This window comes from Pezoporus wallicus, unplaced genomic scaffold, assembly GCF_028554395.1.
Source record: "Pezoporus wallicus isolate ANWC-B61680 ecotype Strahan unplaced genomic scaffold, APGP_CSIRO_Pwel_v1 scaffold_2696, whole genome shotgun sequence".
Classification (NCBI taxonomy): domain Eukaryota; kingdom Metazoa; phylum Chordata; class Aves; order Psittaciformes; family Psittacidae; genus Pezoporus; species Pezoporus wallicus.
The window spans coordinates 819437-842804 of record NW_026637439.1 but is presented as its reverse complement, the minus strand read 5'-3'; the positions used below and the strand labels follow the sequence as shown (position 1 = coordinate 842804).

The 23368-nt window shown below is 36.7% G+C and overlaps 2 protein-coding genes across 6 annotated transcripts in view; one reads left to right on the top strand and one right to left on the bottom strand.

Annotated features, from left to right (window-relative positions):
* LHFPL2 (LHFPL tetraspan subfamily member 2) overlaps nucleotides 1–3034 on the top strand; it is a 128176-nt gene extending 125142 nt beyond the window's left edge. For all 3 annotated transcript variants that reach the window (XM_057405447.1, XM_057405445.1, XM_057405446.1), the window contains one exon: nucleotides 2389–3034. In XM_057405447.1, the coding sequence (XP_057261430.1) occupies nucleotides 2389–2645 (257 nt within the window). In that variant the 3' untranslated portion in view covers nucleotides 2646–3034. The remainder of the gene's footprint in view (nucleotides 1–2388) is intronic.
* Nucleotides 3035–11702: 8668 nt separating this feature from the next.
* SCAMP1 (secretory carrier membrane protein 1) overlaps nucleotides 11703–23368 on the bottom strand; it is a 39858-nt gene continuing 28192 nt past the window's right edge. For all 3 annotated transcript variants that reach the window (XM_057405441.1, XM_057405444.1, XM_057405443.1), the window contains 4 exons: nucleotides 17688–17847; nucleotides 15890–15991; nucleotides 13907–14024; nucleotides 11703–12032 (listed from right to left, as the gene is read on the bottom strand). In XM_057405441.1, the coding sequence (XP_057261424.1) occupies nucleotides 11868–12032; nucleotides 13907–14024; nucleotides 15890–15991; nucleotides 17688–17847 (545 nt within the window). In that variant the 3' untranslated portion in view covers nucleotides 11703–11867. The remainder of the gene's footprint in view (nucleotides 12033–13906; nucleotides 14025–15889; nucleotides 15992–17687; nucleotides 17848–23368) is intronic.

The following is a 23368-nucleotide window of genomic DNA, read 5'->3' as shown; positions in this document are numbered from 1 at the left end:
TTTTTTTATGCTAGGCCTGTATATGCTTCGCAAATTTAGCTATCTGAAGGAGAAAATCAGGTGAGACTCTGACCATATTTAAGTCCATAGTTAAGACTTTTCTCCAAATTTTGTTTTCATGTGTGAGAAAGCCACTGTAGTTTATCAAGTTATGGGCTGTAGTCAGTGTTTTTCCAGGAATACTCTGTACTCTTGTAAAAAAAGAAACTCAGTAAACTTCTGATAACTGTACTTGACAGCAGCACTGCAGCCTCCTTGGGGGCTGAGTTTATCAGCTTCAGGCATACACCACACAACCAGTAGCTTTCAAGAGTTGTTCTAGTTTTGGTGGAGAAGGATGTAGCTTCTTGGTGCTGGTTATGACTCAGCCATAAGGCAGGTTTGCTGTTAAACACCGGTTCTCTGGTTTGTGAGTGATGTGAGTGATGGGGACGTGAACTTGAAACATTTCCTTGTTGGCAGCAACTATGTTGGCATTTCATATCCGGCTTCTTAACTCAGTTATTTTTAACCATCAAAAGGCTTGTGATCATCAGAGAAAATGGCAACCACTGTACAGTCAGAAAAATACATAGTGTGGTCATGCCGGTTACACAGAACAGGAAACTAGTGATGAACAGAGGAGAAGGAACTGTGGTGTTTAGTCTGAAACAGCTGCGGGGCTCAGCAGGATGACAGCACAGCTTATCCAGGTCTGTCCAAGATAAAGCAGTATTTTATACTTAACGTAGTTTGACCAATCAGCCAGGAAACACTGCATAAAATTTGTCATTGGTTCTGGAATGTAGGCAGTGATGAAATCCCTTCACAGAGAATGGATATCACTCACTAATGGATTTTGCTGCCCCAGAGAATAATGACATTTAGCTCATTCATGCTCATGATGTTGTGCCATCGTTAGAAAAATGCTGGAGGAAGGACTTTCTTTTGTGAAATGTCTGGCGTTTATAGACATTGACTTTAGACAGATGACGGGGTTTGCATTTTGTGTATATGAACTGCTTACTAGCTAGGACCCAGCTTTTCTTTCTCAAGTGAGCAAGTTTTCTTGCATCTGGCTGAATTTCTTTAAACAAGCAATTGAAGAAGCCTAACATACTGTAAAATAGTCTAACTGAGGAAAATGCAAAAAAAGTCTTTCCAGCTGTTCTTTGTAATCATTTACTGTATGGAAAAAACGAGAACTGTTTTCTATCTTACTGCTTGGTAGAAATTTGGGGATTAGTTGAAATCTAATAGATAAATCAGCACCATACATAAAAAGTACAACTTTCAGCCCACTTCTAGAAGGGCTGAAAGCACCTTTACTAGCTATTTTCATAAAGGCACCAGGTTGAATAAAGGGCTTTACAGTGCAGGACAAATAAACCAGTAATATTTATGGGATCTGAAAGGTTGTGCTCATTTTCCAGATGAACTGGTTGTGTTTAAGCAAAAACTATTTTTCATTAATTCTTCCTGTTCTTCTGATTAAAATTTTAAAGAAAAACAGAATGTAGCCACTAGCATATTCGGCATTTTGATTAAATTTCTCATCTTTGTGCAAAGACAAATCATGTGTTCAGGGACTCCAGATCAGTAAAACATCTAATCTGAGCCTTCTCTTTCTGGGCTGAAGCACAGCAGGATGTTCAGGTAGTTTAGCAGGATGGGAAGCTGTGGCTTTTGCTCCTGCATCACTAGAAATGTGTTTTCCCTCTGCAGCAGTCAATCACCTGTTTTGAGTATCCCACTGTTTACCTGAGCACTGGGCTGACTCCAGGATCCTTTCATTGCAATAGCAGTTTACTGAACTGGCAGTGGAATTTTTTCTATTGTCCCAATGTGGCCAAATAAGCAGATGCAGTGTGAGGGTTGGGTTGGGTTTTTTTTTTTTTTTTTTGGTGTTTTTTTTTTTTTCTTTTTCCAGGCAAGAAAATCAATGTAGGAAAACTCCAGAGGAAAAAAGGTCAGAATGTTTATGATGATGCCTAAATAAAGCTGAGTGAGGGCTAGCTAAACACAAACTCAAAACCAGATGCAGACATTCGTAAGTATTTGAAAAGTGCAAGTATGAACCACAGGTAGAGAATGTTTTGCAAGCTCTGTATGCCTAGCAGTAATGTGTGAAAACAGAGGATGCAGCAGAAACAGATTAAAATTAGGACTAGGCCATTATTATCTGAAATAAGCCTTTCACAAGGAAAACCACAGGATAGCTCCAAGTTTAGATAAAACACTGCATGGTGTGTACTAGAGACCAGTCAGTAAAGAAATGTTGGATGGATGAGGAAGGGTAGCCTTTTGCTAATCCTGGTACCTAGGAGTGAGCGTAACTGTTACAACATGTGTTGTGTTTGGTGTTAAACTGGTCATTTGCTAAACTCCTGTCTTTGTTTTTATTTCTAGGCCTCTTCCTTATTTTAGGTTTGATAATTTACCCTGCAGGTTGGGGATGCCAGAAAGCAATAAGCTATTGTGGACCTTATGCTTCTGCTTACAAACTAGGAGACTGCTCCGTGGGCTGGGCTTTCTACACAGCTATTGGTGGCACTATTCTGACGTTCATCTGTGCAGTCTTCTCGGCGCAAGCTGAAATAGCCACGTCCAGTGACAAAGTGCAAGAAGAAATAGAAGAAGGAAAAAACCTTATCTGCCTCCTTTAACTCCAGTGGGGAAAAGATACCAGTGCCTGGATCTTAATCTGCTTTCCATTGACTGGTCAAGCAGATCCACTTACTTTTTTCTACCATTTGTGTGATTGAGCCCCATGCATTCCAGCCCCGAACTACTGAAATGGTCTTTCTCCCTTGCTCAGCAATGAGGATCAGGGAAAGAATCCCAAGAAAGCAGAATGTAAATATTGGGGATTTTTTTTAGTTTCATTCTATGATCAGGACACAGTGGAATACAGTAATCTGACTGGGAGGTGAGGAATCATGTATATAGCAGGAATGTTGCTGTTATAACTGACAAATTCTGATTGATCGGATTGCCTTACCCACCTTGTCCACTTTGAGGAATTTGGATTTAAAATAATAAAAGCCAGCACATTTTTTTTCTTATACAGAAAAGAGAAGCCTATTTTAATTAGGCTTTGTTTCCAAGGGCTCCCCTCACCTGTGAATATTTCACCACCACCTTGTTTGGTACCATCATTTTCACTGAGGTGCTTTTGATATTAAACTCACTTAAAGTACAGTGCCTTCTCAGACAGGAAGTACATGTTGGAGAGAGGAAAGCTGATGTGACACAGTTTACAATGACCTTTAAACGTTTATGAAGTTGAGTCCCTGCCAGCTTTATTTGTCTTACAACTTACAGTGCAAAGTGTATGCCACTTGTTACGTAGCGGGTACATGATTGTGTTTCCATTGGCTAGACAGAGAAGCTGCTGTTACACTGGCTTTCACCTGACTCGGATAAAATTGTTTGAAGTAACCATTGTTAGAAACATTTCTGCAGCCTTTATTAATAAACTCCTGACATCCCAATCAGATGACAACTCCCCAGAGCATATCTGAACATTGCCTTATGAATGCCAACAGCCTGGCCTGGGCAGATCACATGCTGGACTTCCAACAGTATTATTCTTTCTCTTGACAGCGAGAAGTCATTCCTAGTTTACAGATCAGTGTCTCATGACTCAGAGCTACACGAGTCCTCAAGAAATACACATTTTTTCAGGAAGTCCTGCAAATTCCACATGCCTGGCAAGATCTTTTCCTGTTGTTTTTTTTTTTAACCTGCTTGTAGTATGGACCCTTTTCCAACTCAGTCAGGAGAAATAAAAGAGACCTTGCCACAAATGACATTCCTTTATCAAAGACAGGTGGTTGTACTACTTGTGGTGTTGCATCACTTACCTTTTAAATTTGTTTTCAGTAGTTCTGGTATCTTAAAAAGAAAAGGAATGGTGTAACTGTGCAATAGGAGCATTGGGGATAATTCAGCTGAGTAGTAGTTCTAATTAAATACTTCGTGAACTTTAGACTCCTTTTCTTACTTCTTGGTATTCTAACATCATGCAATGACAGCATTGCTTTCTATCACTTCACTGTATAATATGGAGCCAGAGATTCTTGTTCATGCCTGGTCAGTCCCTTACAGTCTGCTGTTAGTTATTTGTAGGTATTAAGAAAACATTGTTAGCGTACAGGTAGGTAGCTGATTTCAATAGGAGAGCTGTTTTGCAGTCATGACCACAGGCCCGGGGCCAGGCTCAGGCAGGGGTGTACAGCAGGAGTCATGGTGATAGAGCACCCCTTCAGTGCCTGTGTGCAGCACAGGCTTGGCCTAGCCAATGTATGGAGCCCAGCACTGGACCTGCATGTTTCCTTGCCCAGAGCACCTTCAAGCTACAGCCTGGGTGGGTACAGAGGTCATCTCTGAACCACTGAACAACACAGTCAACTTCTGATGATATTAAAAAGGGGTTGTTTTAATCTAGTTGCTTCTTGCATTCACCTACTCCTGCAACCCACATCTTTCTACTTTAAAATGGTTAATTACCTTTTAAGTATGTAATTTAATAAAAGTTATGGTCTGGAACCTTTTTTGTCAAGTGCCTGCACAAAGCAAGATTGTAACAAACCAAAATTTACTAGCACAGAGTGGTGTCCAAGGACAGAACTCACAGCCAGCACGTCCTGTCCACACGTTTCTCCCTGTCTTTCTCCAGCACACAGATACAGACATCTATGATCTGAACAGGCACTTGGCTGTCCCTTTCTCCACACAGCTGCACTCCTGATGCTCCTCCTGATCCTGCTGCTGGCGCATGTGCCAGGCCATGAGCTCAGCAGTGATCCTCTGGGTTCTGCACAAGGGGTCAAGGAAGTATGAGGGTAGCATGAAACTCAGCTAAAACCTGATTGTGAAAGAGAGCTTCAGTTTTAGCTTTTCTTAGGTGGGTAGCAATCCAACGTCCATGTCACCACAAATCTTGACACTATGTAAGGGTGACAAATGCTGCTTTGGCTTAAACACTTGTTTAGTCAGAATAAGGTCAGTTCTTCCAAAAGGTTTAGAGGGCATATACTGCTTTGGCTTAGAAGTAAACAGTGACCAACCTTCATTTACATTACTAGCTGACCTCTGCTGTGAGCTACAGAATGCTTGAAAATGTTTATAGTGCAGTTTTTAAGTACAAAGGTGGTATTTTTCAGTGGCCGTTTTGCTTTTGTAACCAAGAAGAACCAGCTTTTCTCCTTGTTTCTGGTGTACTATCAACTTGCTCTGCAATAACATAATCAACTAACTTGCAATATCCATGTTCATCACGTAGCACAGATAGAAGACAGGCTGGGAAGAAATACAGAAAACAACCATTCAGAATTTCTTTTCTCAGGGTTCTGTTTTTCTAGCAAGTGTTAAGATGGTCTGTATTGCAAATCCCTTTTTCCTGGATGAGGTTTTCAGGTGCAGGGTGCACTCATTAGCTTTGACAGCTGTTTAAAGTTGTTCCTGAAGTTCACCTCAGCAGTAGCTTTCAAAAATAAAATAAAAAAAAAAATTCCAAACCAGGTATCAGCTTAAAGCTAATTTAATTAATTCCATGAGAGGGCTGCAGAGTGTAACTGCTTCTTAATGTACAAGCACAGCATAGCAGCTAGAAGAATTTGCTGTGGATTCTTTAAAACCTGTGTGCCAATTAGTTCAGTTTAACTTTGTGGTATTGAAGAATTCTTCAGACATCTGTGGTTTGATAGACTTCATAGACTAAACTTGTATTCTCTAAAGTGCCATAGACCTTTTTTTAATTGTAGCATATTTAAATATATATATATATATATATACACAAACATGTGTGAGATGTGCAATACCAGGAATGGATTTTGTTGTGTTTCGAGTTTGGGTTTTTTCCTTAGTTTTTGCTTTTAAACAACATATTTGAAAGGGAGTTCCCATGGAAGAAGTGGCTGAGGTTTTGGTGGTGTGGACAAACTAAAGCATGGCATAATGCAATAGAATCACTAATCCTGATGATTAATATAACAGCAGTAAGACCAGGTTAAAGATTTATCAAAACTGTCTTCTAGATTCATTTAAAATGCTCAGACCTATATACTACAGACAGTTCAAATGTGAACTGTGTCCATCCCTGGCATTGAAAAGGCTCAGCAAGGTTTCTTAATGTGCTTTAATTGTAACATGGCACTGCAGAAAACATTGCTACTGAGCTATTCCTGGGCTGCCTGTATCACCTCTGTATCTATTTTACTCAATAAAGTTCTCTGGAGTCTGATTTTTTTTTCCAGCCAAATCATTTCCTTTTTACACTGTTATCCCACCCCAGAGTATCTCATGTCCTAGTGGTAAACAAAGAGGAGCTCAAGTCTTTCTCAAAAGCAGTGGGCATTCGTGCCCACCTCAAGGAAAGGACAGAGCCCAACAGCAGCAGAGCATGGCAGCAACATGTTACAGCACAGCCGCTCTGTACGAACAGCGGCTGCAGCAGTCCACCACAGTCCACCTGGAGTAGATTTTGAGCATGGTTTATTTGTGGTACTATTTAACTGTTCTTGAGTCACCACTATGTACATTTTTTAGCATGAGTGATGTACCTGATGTGTTACTTTTAATCTAAATTTCAATTAAAATGCGAGTTTTCAATCTTTAACAGGAGTCTGACTACCTTAATTCAAACATACTGGGCAAACTGAACCACAGCAAGGTAGTTTAATTGTAGCATTAATAGTATGTAAGATCCCAGCCCACTGATATTGTTAAGTAGTTCAGATTTCCATCTGATTTGAACAGTTATTACCACTTACTGATCAAAAGTACGTGATCTGAAATTGTAGCTATGTGTAATACAATACATTAAAGAGACTTTCTAATTGATTGTATGCCTGACCAATGTTCTTCATTTTGCAACTAAAGCACTGCAGTTCCTGTCTCATGAAACAGGGTAGCAAAGGTTTTAAACCAAATACTGCTTAATTACACAGACATTTTAAATGCTGTTTGCCACATTGTTCCTTGCCTTTCACCTGTGACTTGACAAACTCCAGGGAGGTCACATAAAGCTTTCAGCATCTCATAGAAGTTAGTATGTCACTTTTGTGTCACAGTTGCTACAGTCCCTTTCTATTAAATTTATATATAGTTTATTCCCACTTCTAACAGTTTCTAAACTTCCAAGAATTAGCTCTTGGTTAAAACTCAGAACATCTAGAAACTTGCAGCCTAGAAGAAGTTAAGAGGACAGGTGCCACCCAGCGCACTACTACATTAGCAATCTAATGCATCACCACATTGGTCACATGTAGCAGGTTGTTACCCAGCATACATTAGCTCTGTTCCAAACATGCTGCCAATTACTAACATAAGCCCCACCTTCATTAACAAAAATCAGTCTCTGAAATTTCCCATCTCACTAGCTGAAAAGCTTCCTTTCCCAAATCGCGGGCACAAAGAAGTAAAACCTGGTCTTTTCAATGCTTTGTACAGCAGCTCCCTTGTGCTGAAGAGTTCTCCTTCACCTCTGAGTAATGGAACAGCAATGCATAGGAACACTCACTGAAGCTTGACTATACAGACTTACATAGATATGTCTATACACACATACACATTACATAATCACTTTGCAGCACCAAGTGTGAGCACTATTGTTCACTGTAATCACTATCCATCCAGCAAAAAGCATATTTTAAACACGCTGTATATGCTGCCATTAAACAGCTGGACAATTAATTTATTTTCTTCTAGAACAAATATATAGCAGAGTGATCCACAAGTTGTACTTCCCATTGGTACTCTTTTCCCCTCAGTGGAGTGTGACATAGCTTTATTCTATCATAAAGTGAAACTAAAATGCTACTCCTGAGGTGAGAAATTGGCACCTTCCTGATTTTTCTGCTGATGAGCGCAAAAGCTACTTGCGGACATAAAATTAATTTGTAGGAAAAAAGTCTACAAACTAATTCTTACACATTAATGTAACTGAGTGAAAACTAACACGTTTGTTTTCATTGCCTGATTCACTGTGCCTTACTGCTGATTCGTAACCAGAATGCTCCAGGTGATGGGCCTTTTTCCTTGAGAAAAATGCCTTTCCAGAAGTATCTCTGAGTGGTATTAACCATAGTTCTCTTCCCTGTGCTGGTTTCTTTCGGTATGCATACCTTCCCAACTTGGTGCTTGCAAATTCTTGAGGAAAACTAGCCTCAGCAAACCAGACAGATTATCCCTCTCCATGACAGCTCTAAAATTGTGTATTTCTAACCATAAAACATAACTGGATCATGCTCCACAATCGTGCTTACCAAGAACATACAAAACCTGTTCCTTTAGGCTGCTGCCACTGCTGTCCTACATATGTAACTTACAAAGAAACAGACCAGTCTGACGAAGAGTTTCACTACTGATTTGTGTATATACAAGCATCTTCAAAACCACATGTCTGCTACCTCCTGTATCTCAAAGCACTGTTCTTTGTATTGTGCATTTCCAAATATAGCTATGCCACAGTGGACTAGCTAAAGTCGGTCTGCCCTTCAAAGAAAACCTAGTAATAAATTCAGTACTTGAGGCATGCGTTACAGTCGAAAAGAAATCGCTGTGACAGTGCCTAAGAAAAAAAGAAAAAGCAAGACACAGCAGTGATGCAGGTATGTCAATTCATAGGCAGACACTGGGAAAATAAACAGTACCAAAGCAGTGCTGTTTTCAGCAGCTCTCAATAGGGTTTTACTCACTTTATACCTGTAGAATTTAATTCAGTAATGACAGAACATGTTTACATTTTAGTCCTTGTGAATTTACAGCAGAAGAAAGTGGCTGCAACTGTTCAAGAATTTCCATCTCAACAGTTGAGTACACTGGTTCTCAATACCCTAATGTATTATTTTGATAATGGACATTTTGCTTTCCCATTTTAGCAGAATTACACCATTTATGTACTAGATTATAAAACCAAATGAGACTTTCACACAGATCATCCACCCTGCACGTTACCCTGACCATTAGAAGAAAACTCCCTACATTGGTCAAAACTATACATAGCAAACACCCAGGAAAAAACTCCTTTTTTATTCTGTGACACCGTTTTAATACAATAAATATACAAAACTTCTGAGCTACTCAGACATGCAACAGAGGGACAGAAGTGGTGCATTTGTACAGAACCACAACATTCACCAGGATGGCAGAGCGTTGTTAGTAATTTACAAAATATACAAACAGCCCTCAGATAAATAAAACCAACTCCTAAATTACAGATCAATGACTACTGACGTTCCAGTGTTTAAACTTAATACTTTGTACTCAAATTTGCCACAATATTACAAAATTACAACTTATGTGGGTGCCATACTCTGATAATAAGAGACTGTAAAATCTAGTTTCATTAGGTACAAAATATTTTAAGAAGTCTCAGCCTTCTGTTGTCAAGGGTAAACTCAAACTTCTTCCCTTTTAGGCTGCAAGTGTCAGAGATTTCTGGTTTAAACAATTCATGTGTAACTGAACCTTAAATTTCACTTAGGACATTTAAATCCGTACATTCAACCCATGACACTACGAACCAACACTCCATACACATAGAACATTAAATAAGTTTTCTCAAAGAGCCTTTAAACATTTGGGGAGAAGTCTACCTGCCAAATTTAATTTTTATTCCTAATGTGGGGTGGTGTTTTTTTTTCCCAGAATATATTTTGGTAATGTATGTTACTATGTGATCTTCAACTAAGTTAAATTGCAAGAATTATGTCCCTGGAATTACCATCCAAGAGATACAAAGAGAATTGCTTAAATTTAGATTTTGAAGTAATCCACAGCAGAGGTTCTGAGACACAAGGTTCAAGTTAAATTTAAAAGACTATGAAAATGAACAATCTTGATATACAGCTGCTAGAAAGATAATGCCTGATCTCAATGGAAAATGGTGACTTTTATCTGGAAAGCTTTTAATAACATTCCACATATATTGAAGTTCAGTGCTAGCATGTCCAGTGATATGAAATTTTAGAGCCCCTATTACACAGAATATTTAAATTGCTTTTAACTTCATGATGCAGAGAACATTTAGAAGCAAGTATATTCATTAATATTAATTTCAGCATGGTGAAACTACGATATTCATTCAAATTAAAGTTGGATTTAAAGAAATTAGAAGAAAGGAAATTAATAGGGACTTCATGCTCACAATACAATACTGATCCAGGAATTAAGCTAGGTTTTTTATTTTTGTAATGCTCTTCTGTTATTTTGAATACAGTGCAGTGAAAAAGAATCTGTGTAAGTCAGTCCACATTCTGGCAAGGCCTCAGGATTTTATGCCATCTTACTAAAGGTGATTTGCCTTCACAGCTGAATTCATTTCAGCCACAGTGGATGCACAAGTTGGGAACAGGAAGGACCACATCCCACATTTTCTAAAACAAAGTTTGGAAAAACAGCCCAAATCTTGTGCATAAGACTCATGAAGCAATGAGTACAATAAATAATGTTCAAATGAGAGAAACATGACATTATACTAAGACCTGGTTATATTCCAGAATAAGACCATGGCATGTACCATTATGGATTGTTCAGTTCCACAGCACCAATTTAACCTCGTAGGCCTCCAGTTCAGTGAGTTAAATTTTAACTTTAAAACTAAAAAAAAAAAAAAAATAATTAAAGTTTAAAATTTAACTTTGTTGAAGATGAGTGTTTCCACTTTTCCAACAGAAAATATTTTAAAACTTTCCTTCTCCCAGCTTAAATCACATCACAGAGATGGCTGAGATAATGTTAAAATGATTCAAGTATCTGTTAAATGCCATTGCTTAAAAAGCTTGGGTTTAGACACAATTCCTTTTAGAATATTAAATACTGTATAGTTAAGTTTTTGGACAGGCAGTAAATAAGAATGGCTGGGCTAGAGATTTAGTACCACTGTTAAACAGAAACACACTTTAACAAAAACAAAATAAACCAAAAAAATCCCCAATCCAATAAAATTACAACTGCATGTAGAAGAGCGAAAAGGGGGTAAGAAACTAGTGTTCTAAAAGTCAATACTTGTTTATTTCCCAGCAAAATTATTACCCCAAGACATGAATATTGAAATTAAAGATAGCAAATATATAATCATTTAGCTCTGTGATTGAAACTATCCGTTAACTTCCTTAAACTGTACACTGCATTACACATTCTATTACAGAGAATGTTTCTGCACCACAGTCATTTCTCACAGGTAGAGAATACTCCATGAAAATAGATACAAACAAACGCTATAATTGTAAAGAGGTGCAGATAAATTCTGGACCAAAACACTATTTAAACAAGATCAGATAAAACTCAACAGTATTCATGCAAACTTACAGGTTTATATCAAAAGACTTATCCTAAAAGATCCCCAAGAATTTGTAGTATCTATCCTACTTTTATTTGTCCTCCAGCAGCTGCTGAAACTGCAAAACCAGTAGGCAAACATCACCTCCTTACATCTTTCAGTCTACCTCACTTCTTAACAGTAGAAATAGAAAAAACAGTTCTGACAAAGTAAAATAATTGATCCAAAGTGCTTTCCTGAAGGTAAAAAAAAAAAAATAAAAATACTAGAGTGAACCATTAAAAAAACCTTCCAAATTCTTAATAGTTATTTGATAGTTATTCATTTTCAGGCCAATTGTTGAAATCATTTATCCTCCAGAAAATATGGAAGGCTTTATATTCTAGAATATAACACCTTCAAGAAGGGCAAAGAATGGTTATCTTTTTCAAATAAATAAATTTAGAGCAAGATAAACCAAACATTTCCCATTTTATCCATGCACAGCTGCAAAAGAGGCAAACATGCTGTGTGAATTTTGACCTAGGCTTTTAGGGAATATAGTAAGTGACTGGAAAATAAAGTACAATCAAAGAGAACTGTTATGATTTCTTCTGTTTCCCTACATCCGGTTACCCTTGAACGCATTCTGAGCTGCACTGGTTGCTGCTGTTGATGCGGCGTTGGCTGCAGCACTCTGTACAGTTTTGTTGGACATCACCCCTGTGGCAAACTCTTGCTGTGCTTTCTCAAAACTGGCACCGGTTGTGCGGTAGAGACCGTGCACCTAGGGAGTAGAAATGCAGTGAAAAATCAGTGCCCAGCCTTCCACTTCCTGGTAGACTGATAGCAAATTCTTAAACACAAGGCAGACCCATGTGTTTGGGAAAGCTGGTTTGCTCAAGCATTTCAGAGGATCTGGAAATGAGTAAACTGACCTTTTCCTCACAAATCCTACAACAAACTGCCCCACTGCATGCACAGTTTGACTGCAGGAATACCAACTTTTTGCAAGTTCAGAGTGGTCTCATAGGTATTTACTAAAATGTGTGTGGTATCTCCTGTCTGAAATAACATATTTAAATATACAAACAGGCTGCATCCTTTGTGTAACACAGGGCTCACAGCTGGCAAAACTGGATTCTGTCTCAATTTGTATACAACTTGTACTCATTAAAAGAGTAAGTGTGCACATTAAAAAAACAGGAGGAATCAAAACCAAAAGAGTAGTTTTGAATCCATGATGTCGATAACATTTTGGTAATTTTTTTAAAAAAATCTTAATTTCTCTGACTGATACAATGACAAGAACAAGCTAAGCTATGACTGAATATCAAACTGTACAGAATATCCTAATAATGCAGACATATATCTGCTAAGCTATGTGATGACCAATAGCTCTGCAGAGGTATTAAACGATGACTTACACTCTCAACAATATGGCATATAACCTTTCGTACAACAAAAAATAACAAATACTGAGTGATTTCCAATTACTTGAGTATTAAAATTAAAATGCTATTTCTGACTCATATTCAATCAAGTCACAATAAAGTTGTTGAACAAGACTGCAAAGACATTTTCATTCAACTGTAGCAGGAAAATTAAAGTTGTAACTTTTATCTTTGTTATAAATACAACTGTTTCTCATCCATGAAGCTATACCACGATGCTATATACCAGAAGCTATATACCAGGTTTTTTATATATATATATATACACACACCATGCTATATACCAGTTTTTTTAGAAGAATCCACATGAATATGGTAGGAAGCAGTAGAAAAAAAAAAGCTCCACCATATGTTTTTCTCACTTATTTTCTGCATAAATACTCAAGTTCAGCAGAAAGAAACAAGTAAGAAGGGACATCTCCAAGCAATGCTTAACATTTCCAGCTTGCTGTATATAGGCCAAAGAGTTTGGCTATGTGAAAATCTTTACGTGTAACTGTTACAGAGGTTGAATAATTAGAATTGCCAGAAAATCATCACCAGAATTCTGTTACATTTTACATAAACAACATAAAAAGCTTGCTAGAACTTTAGTATCTAAACTTAAGACTTCTGAATGCAAATTCTCAAAAAGCAACCAAGGGAAAAAAGGATCTTTGAGCTTTCATTCTATGCAATCATTAACTGGCAACAAATTTTAAAATAATAAAAGCAGAGAAATAGAAGTAATTTTCTGAGGTACCAGGCATCTCCCTCTTCTATTGATTTTAATGGGAATTAATTTGGCCAGAGATGAAATTTAGCAGTCACTGGAGTCATACTTCACTCAGCCTTATGAATTAGCACAGATTTGGAAATCACAACTTGACCTCTACAGGTACAACTGGAGCATCCAGTGCATTCATCTATCCCTTCACTGTGGGCCTGCCTCCCACAGAAAGGGAGGCTCAGAACTCCGAGTTTCTCTTACTTAGAGCTACCCTTCCCCATTTTAGTTTGCAGAAAATACTTTGTACTGTATTGTACAAACAGTATTTCATAACTCCACAACATAAGCAAAAAAATGCAGCTGTTAATAGGTAAGGCACACCCCAAGAATACAATTTCACCCCCATTACTTTGTGACAGAGAATCTCTCAGGATTTGCAGGAAAACAAAATCCAGATCAAACACAGGAAACAGAAGAGGGGAATAATACGTAACTTACCTTTTTAAACATAACTAATGAGATAACAGCAGATGCTGTGAAAAGTGCAGCTATGATTATCATCATAATGCCAACAGGAATACTCTTATTCAGACCAGTAAGAGATGAAATCCACCCACTGAAGAAAAAAAAGAAAGGACAAACTTTACTAGTACAGCACATGAACCACTCAGCCACAGGTGTCCACATCAAGGGAAGCTTTATAACCTCCTGGTTCTGATCAACTTTGAATATTTGTGAAGTCATGGGGATTTTAGTTCTGTATTTCAGTTCTGTAATATGCTTTTAAGGCTTAGTTTCCATTTTTCCCAACTACATGAAAAATTATAGTAAACATGATTATCCTTGAGCAGAATTACAAAGAAACTAAGAGCCGTTCATCAACATTTTAGTGATTTTTTTGTCATACCATCATTTCACTGATTTAAGACTACAAGATTTTGTGGAAGTGAAAATGTCCCTAAAAAGATAGCTTCTAAGTTCTTTAACATGAAACAAAAACATGTCACACAGAGCTTCTATGTGGGAAGACTCATTTAATTGTACCCACACAGCGATGCTCTCTCAATTGAGGTTAATATGATAATTTTCTGAAGTAGATAGAAGTGTCTTAACAATAGAAAGGATTCCTCTATCAGTCTACTTCAAACATTTCCTCATTCTTCAAAATTGAAACCCCAACAGAAAAAATACAGTATCAAACTTGAAACCCCAACAAGCAAGCTGTCTTGAGAAAAATAAAACATTAATATGGAAAAGATACTTACACACACATACAAACAAAAAGAAATAAAAACGACGAATTTCTGTAAACTCAACCTTAAAACTTCCCTTTACCTGTTTGAAACTGCTTTGATATCCCCTATGTCCAACTGGTCTCTACCACAAAACTCCAAATCGAACTGCAGCTAGCATTTTTTGATGATATAGCTACTTTCCATTCCCCTTCCCCAAGTATCCTTAAAAACACACTCCAAATACATGGAGAGCTGGTCCTCTAAAATGCTTTCTTGTTTTGTTAATGTCAATCAATGCATCCATAAAAAAATAGCGGATTTGAGAGCAAAAATAATAAATCAGTATCTTTCCTTACAGTACAGTTCTAAAGCAATGCTTTTTTTCTGCCTTATGTATGTTCGGAGGTTAGCAGAGAAGTATTACCCTGTGACACTACTGCCAGTCATAGCTTTCCATGCTACCAGCTGGCTACTACAACTATGCTTTTAGTTAATTCAAGTGTTGTTTCATTGTTTTTCCCACCCCCAAGGACTGTGACCAATTCCCAACAGCTATTCCTTGTAAGATCTAAATAGCAGACCTTGAAGACTCATACAAAGATATATAGATATAGATAGGTAATACATATAAAGTCTTCATGTTAAAGCTTATACACTTACAAGCACCAAGAAGAAAAATAAACTATTTCAGAATAAGGAGCTGACTCAAACAAATAAGCTTTTCAGTAACTATCAAAGATATACCACTGCATTCACCCAGGTACGCTGTTTCTCATTCTTCAAATTTTAGCAACAAATTTCCTTAGTATATAGTAAGTATATTAATATAACTAGAAATATTTAAAGATACAAAATAATGATATGCAAACAGTATACTCTCCAAATTATTTTAATTTTCTAAGTTTTGCTTATGTTTTTATCTTTAATACAGAGTAGTAGTATCTCCACACACCACCAAAATAGGGGAAGAAATACATAAATGTATTACATTGAAGGATAAAATTTTGACCAGCCTAATAACAGAAGTACCTCACTCACTTAGAATACATTTCATCCACTTTTTCTAGTTAAGAAAACTCCAAAAATGCCTTTTGTGAGTGCTAAATGTAGCAAGTCCAGTAAGCACAAGATTTAAAAAACAAAAAAACAAAAAAACAACCCAACCAACCCACAGAGACTCTGCTGCAGTTGCTGTATCAGATTTGTTTGTCTTATAGGCAGTACAACAATTCAACAGAATACTCACCAGTTTCCCCATCTTTGAAATCCTGCAGCTTGAAGTACATGTACAGCAAACTGACAGATATATACAAAGAAGAACACAAAGAACCTGAATGAACTGTCACTCCTGAAAGAGGAGGGGGGGGGAAAGATTAAACCAGACAGTAAATTAATGACCTTTTGCAAATACTGTCGTACAACTCTAAAATTTTCTTCTGTATTAACTACAGGAAAAGTGCTTTCATTTATTGGCAGTGGCTTCAAGTACGAGTAATTCTGTGGTTTTGCAGAGTGTTTATTTACAAGACATACTCCTTTAAGATAGTCATTTTGCCATCTGCACCTCTAACAGAGATGAGAATAGCAGCAAGATACTATTCCTTAGTGTTCTGTCCAGCACACAGGAGAGCCTCTTGTACTAGCTATAGACATTTTGCTACAGTGCATGAAGAACAGAATTCTTCTCCACTTCTGAACCGAAGTTCACAGTGCTGGCAGGATGAGAAGAAAACATTTTTCTTGTAAAAGGAAATTAAATCTAATATGGAATATGGAATTACTGCAACATAGTGCAGACCAGAATACTGACACAGCAGCTGCTTAAAAGCAAAATATACAAAATAGGTTTGCTGTTAGAATTATCAGAAGTCCAGCCTGACAAAGACTGGAAGTAAACATACGTGTACATGGACATGTGTGTACAGGCAAAATGTCAAGACTTCAACTTATTACTATCAAAACTAATGATATACTTGCTACTAGAATTCTAAGAAATCACTCAGTTAAGTCACAGAATCAAGTTTTGCCATTAACAGCTCTTCCTGTTAATTTCTATTTATTCAACCAGTTCATAACTATTTCAATTTTCATCTGAGTAACTGACTGAAGTTGAATATGCAAGTTACTGTTTTCCTTTTCCCAACAATGAATATTCACTAAGAAAAGCTATGTATTTACTAGAGAGCAAATGCAAGTTAAACTATATGACTCCTCAAAGATGTATGGGTACCTCCTGGGTTAGCAAAAAGAAACATCTCATTTAGTCTCAAGGTCACACTTAACTTCAGTTTCTGGCCATCAATCTTTCTTTACAAGAATAAGTGCATTTTAACTGAGGATATCCTGAATCAGTTCGATGTGGGAAAAAAAAAAAAAAATCCAAAAGAAATATAAGAGTATAGGATTTAGAATCTCTACATGCTTATATTCACCAAAGAAAAAAAAAAGGAAAAAAGAAAAAAGTTTAATTTTGCATGCAAACCCACCATTCTTTTCTTAAACATAAAGCTACAAAACCTCACGCTTGTGAAGCCTGTAAAGACTGCTAAAAGCTAGAAAAAATTAGTATTAGTAGTATGATTATACCTGCTCTACTCATTCTTAGGAATCTCAGTCCTCTTCAGTTAGACACTGTAGGTCACTTAATGTGAGATTTTTAAGTGTAAAGTTTTATGAAATTTGCTCAGGAAGCCAAAAATTAACGACCCTCTTAACTATTAACCTAGTCAAATTCTTGGTGTGAAGTGGTAAGAGATTTAATGAGAATTTTCCTTAAAAATGTTATCACCCCAATACAAAGTTAAATATTTCCTACAAATATTTTGTTAATGGCAGAAGCTATAAATACTTTAACAGATATTCCCTTATATACTTACTATTGCCATGTATGTTTCAAATAGAACAACTGAATTAATGGCAAACACATTAATATGCTTTCATTAGAAGCAAGTAAAGTATTATCATAATGATCATCAATCAAATTCTGGAATGCTAATGCATGTTGACAAGTTTTTAAGTACTCCAAGTCAAGCTAAAGTTGTTACCTGAAAGCTCCATAAAGCGGTCTGTACCAGCAGACAAAAGAACAAGGGGTAAAAAGCAAGAACCAGAGAATACTCAATCCAAAATCAACTCCTCGTGTAGAATCAACATAAAACCAGGCCAAACATCCGAAGATATTAAGAAACAGTGTCACTGTATGGACTGTAGAAGCAAAAGCAAATTAATCTTAATTTAGTTATGTTTATACAATAAACTTTTGCAACTGTTAAAGCAATACCTAAACTGAGCTTTTTTAAACAAATCATCATCAGATTTAAACAATAAATCTATCCCCTCTCAATACCCCCATCAATAAGCTGACTTTTATATAGTTTTGTAACTTTCAGGTAAACCCTGTATTCACAAGTGAAAGCACTGAACATGAAAATTCAAGTATTAAGAGGTATATGGTGAAGGAAAAAATCATGTCATAAAAATAAAACGTTTTCAGACTCAAAATTAACACAGCTGCAGCAATTGATACTTTTTCTACAGCAATAACAGGATACAGATATTTAACAGACTACTGAATATTTTTGAGAGAAAGCTTATAAATTGTATAAAATGCATCACGTATTTACCACTGCATGCATTCTAATTTGAAAATAAAAATTAAAACCCAAAAATCTTTAAATGGAAAGCTTTTGTCTTCCATGTAATAAAGCAAAAATAAAACCCCACCCAGTAAAAGTGTTTCTCAGTTAAAAAAAAAATCTGCAAGACGCTGTCATAGATGCTTTCATACATATTGCATATTCAAATGCTTATTAATATCAGTATTGTCAGATGTCTTAAATATCTGCCATTTTGGTGCTCCATTCTTAGCTCAATACTAACATCTTCTCATTGGCAGACTTTGTTACAAGTTAACTACTGAATTTCTAAAAAAAAAAAAAAAAAAATGCATTGGCATTACAACTTCACAGTTTACTTCCAATATATTTAGTTCTTAGATCAGAGAAAGATACAGTAGTATTAAGAAACATTACACCTACTACCTTCATGCTATCTGGCACAGAAGTTAGCTCTGCCCGACTTAAAAAACTGACATAAATTTGCTCAGCAATGACCAGCGGTTCAGCAGTGATTCTGCCACCTCAGAGGACATTTTCTGTCCTTGTGGACCACGATAAAGTATGAGTATGTATAACAAAGTGCACAAGCTGCTCCTTGCAGCAATGATTTTTTTATTTATATTCAGGGAAACATCTTATTCTACTAGAAGGTAAGGTTAACAGAAGAACTGGAAGATGATAAAGATTCTGAATGAAAGACTCCTCAAACTCTTTGCTGCCTTCTTAACTAGCACCTAAATAAGCCCTAAATCAACTTAAACAGGAAAACTCAAAGTAAAATGCCCACATCGTTGCATGAAAGGCTGATGAAACTCAAATCTTATTTTCCTCTAAGAATCACCGGAAACATAAAACTGTACTTTTAAGTAAAAGGCATTTAATGCATCTACATATCTTAGCACTATTACACAAGGTCAGCAAAACCACTCTCTTTTCAGAACTTGTGTGTATGCCCCGTAAAGCACAACAAAGGATACAAATCCAATTCCTGCCTTCCTTTGATAAATATGAGAAGGCTTCCTAAGGGGTATTTTTTCATTTTCTAGTCAATACTGGAAAACAGGGAGCCCCCCTGAGATTACCAGAAACATCCACACTCTGGTAGAGTTTGAACTTTCCTAAATTACTGGGGTTTTTTTGTAATTGCAATTGTGGTAACAGGAGAAGCTTAAAAAAAACAACCATAATGCAGAAGAGGGTTGAAATGTCACACCTGCCATTGATACCTCTTAGCACAATAAAGCCAGCAACATAGGGGTCTACTTCACTTCTGTCACAGAGAATCTCAGCTATAAAAAAACAAGTATTAGCAAGCTGCATATGAAGACATGGGACTTCACTGACAATTCTCTCTGCGCTCCACTTGGCCGCCTTTCTGCCTGCTGCTAAGTACAGAAATGCCCTTGTTCTTTGAGCCAGCACCTTCACTAAGTGACCTAGAAAAGCTCTGCTGTTGTATGGACAGGTGTTTTTATGTTCAGGATAATGGTTTTAAGTACCTTCCACCTACCTGTATCATTAAACTATGACACAGGTTATTTTAAGACAACGACCACCTGGGGGCTGAAATGACCTAAGGCTTTGGCAGAAGTCTGCAACATGTGGTATCTATATGACAAAAACTTCACAGCTACACCAACACAGTACTTAGTGTGAAGTGACCTAAGAAATCCTTCTCCATGTTTAGCTTTGAAGCAGCTGAGGTTGAAAATGAGAAAAGGGCATTCATCATGCCAGAGTAAGAGTCAACAATGGCAAATTACATTATTTTAATACATACTGAGATTCAACTCCACTTTTATTAAACTTCCTTGTACAGAACAATTCTACTTAGATATACATCCCCTGTCTTAATTAACTACACTTTATCAAACATTAATGCTTGCGAGTTGCAGATAAAGACCATGTATGGTCTTTACATATATAGATGCTGTTCAGCATCTATGTTCTTGAGATTATTATTTTGCAGTCCCATTTGGTATTCTATGAAGATAGATTTCTGTTAATAAGTTTCATTTCAGTAATGTTTTACTGATCGTATTCCAGGGAAACTGAAGTCCTCACTATGACACATGACAAAAGAATGCACTTCTTCCCAGGAATCAGCTGGACTGTCGCTCTGTAATGGACTGCAGTAAGGCGAATGCGATGCCTACAAAATGAAGGGTTTTGAAGCCACAAGGCAACCAACAACTGCGGACAAAGCTGGTGAAGTCTGATTACATGCAACCTTGGAGCCCAGAATGCCTTCAAATGTAGCTCCTTGTCTATTGTGCTCTTTTTGGAGTTGGGGTGAGCAAAAAACGTGCAAACCAACCCTACAAAAAACGTATTTTTCATAAGAAAAAAAAAAATTAAAAAACATTTGGCTTAGCTCAACCCATAACATAAACACATGCTATCAAAAATATGAAGGTGGTTTTTCTTCTCTACACATTAGGACTTCAGCTAAAATACTGTACAATATCCACATTTCTTGATGCTACACACTAAAAAATCCATAATAATAGGGAATGAATCTCTAAGACATCAACCAAGCAATCAGACCTCTAGAAAACATAACCTACAAAGAAACGCTGAGTAAACTACACTAATTTAGCCAAAAGGAGATGACTAATGAGGATGCATGCATTCTCCATAACAACAGTGGACACCACAGGGAAGATCAAACACAGAAAGGAGAATTAAAAGCTGTTTCCCAGTATATAATTTAACAATAAAAGACAGCAACACACTAGAACTGGCTTGGAGGGAAAGTGTCCATCCTTGGAAGTTCTCAAGAACAGGCAGAACAAACATCAGCACAGATTGATACATGTGCTATTGATCGTACCCTCAGTCAGAAGGATAGATGAGATGAAGGTGTCCTAAACAGAAAAAAAATACCATAAAAGTTGGCACTTTATGGTATTGGTTTTCTACCAGAATCCACAATTTTACTTCACTGGTTTTTAAAAACTTTTTTAAAGTTTTTCTCATAGAAAATCGAAACATTCATAACCTATATAAAGTCACAAACCCAAATACCACAAAGCTTCCATGAGATTAAGCAGCTCTTCAGTTTGTAACTTCAAATAAGAAATACTCTTCAAGAACCAGTACTGCTCATTTTATACACACTATCAACCTGCAGGCAAAGTAGCTAGAAAACACAAGCTTTTGAGGAAAAAAAAATGTGGTGTTAGATACAGGTCAAGAGACACTATTAACAGCACAGGAACATCTAAAAAGTAGTGCTCAGTGCTAAAAAGCCACAAAACCATTCTATTTGAAAGTCACTTAAACAGCAAGGGTAACCAAAGATAGAATGGAAAAGCTCCATAGCAGCTGAAAAAATCCATTGATAATTGATTGCTCCAGTTTACAAATTCAACATGAGATCACTCAGCCAGTAAAATGAAAAAAAAAAGTAAAAATTCTCCCAGGGGAACAAACAACAATGTTGAAGTGTAAAGATAAAACTACATCAAGGAATCAGAAAACTCTGATTTCTATACAAGATGGATGAACTCATGGAATACTGACACATAAATTGTTTTCTCATGAGATGAAGAGCATATGGAACTGAAACAGGCAAAAAAGTTTCCTCAGAGACACAAAGACCAGTAATAAAAATACAAAAATCGCTGCTAATATGAAAACACACAGAATACTGAAACAGAGAGGTTTGCTCCTGTGATTGCTAAAAAGAAAGAGGAAAACTAACCTACTTTACAAAGTGCTGAGCACTTAGTACTAGATTTACACAAATGCGTTTATGTTCACAGAACCCACAGGCTTTACAAGACTTATGAAGTTCTGGGGAAGGAAACAAAATACAGGACAGAGCAGCAAGCAGAAACAGGCTGGTAGTTAAGTGCCTCCACTGAGGAAGCATAGCCACTCTAATGAAAAATGAGGCAAACCAAATAGGTACAATCCTGGAAAAGTTAACTCACAAGGACTGATTTAACAGCCAGCCCTAACGCATGGAATCCTGTGTTGAACTATTTTTTTAGCCTGAAGATTTTGCCTCTTCCTTCATTATGCCCTTCTCCTTCATTCCTGAGTAATCCCCAAGTCAGAGAGTAGTAGAGCTAAAGAATTAAAAGACTAAGAGGACTTAGTTAAAAAACTCAGGCTACCTAGAAGAAATTGTGTCACATTATTGTAAAAGCACAACTCCTACATATTTTGAAATATAATGTTGCTGCTTCCTCTATTTATTGCCATAAGAAAGAGAAATAAAACCAGTATCAGTATTCCAATTCTCACCGCCCAACTTCACCTTGTATTTGAAACATACAGCACTTTCAGAACTCAGTCCTGAAAATGACCAGAATTCATAACTATCCTAAAATTCTGAAGTATCTGATCGTAGATTTCATGTAAGTCTGCCATGTCTGTCAGATTTATAAGAGTGACTAGTCATATACTCTACAGTGGATTTAGTTGCTTATTTCAAGATTAATGACCCAGCAATGAATATAGACAGCTGATTATGATGAAGTGGAATTAACTTGATTCGGTGCTGACTGCTCATTTATGTGTATCAATTATGTGGTTCAATCACAGTAATAAGATTACCAGATTCCCAGATAAATTTATGGAAATTTAACTAAATCTGAAGACTTAAAAAAAATACAGAAAAGCTCTTACATTCATATTCCCTTAGCACTATAACAATATATTAAACACATCAAAGCACCTAAATCTTTGGTATTTCCTCATTCTCAGAGTAATTATTACGCTCTCATCACAGTGGACAAGGCAAAAAAAACAAATATTGTGGCATTTGTATGTTTGGTTCATGCAGCATCTCCCCAGTCAAAACACAGCACCTGAATGAGGACAAAATTAACCGCAAAAAGATGATGTAGAGCATTCTTGGTGTACAAAGGATAGTTTTAACATGGACTGATTCCTCAGCTGATTTATTTTGCACTATTTTTTTTAAACAGACTAAAATGATATTAAGTGTCCAATACAGACTAAAAACTATATTAAAGGATACACAACTATGTATATTAAAGCAAAGGGATATTACAATCCTTAAAGTCACAAGTCTGTTAAAACTGATAGTGAATTATATTTCTTAATATATAAGCTGATTTTAAAAACTTAGAATT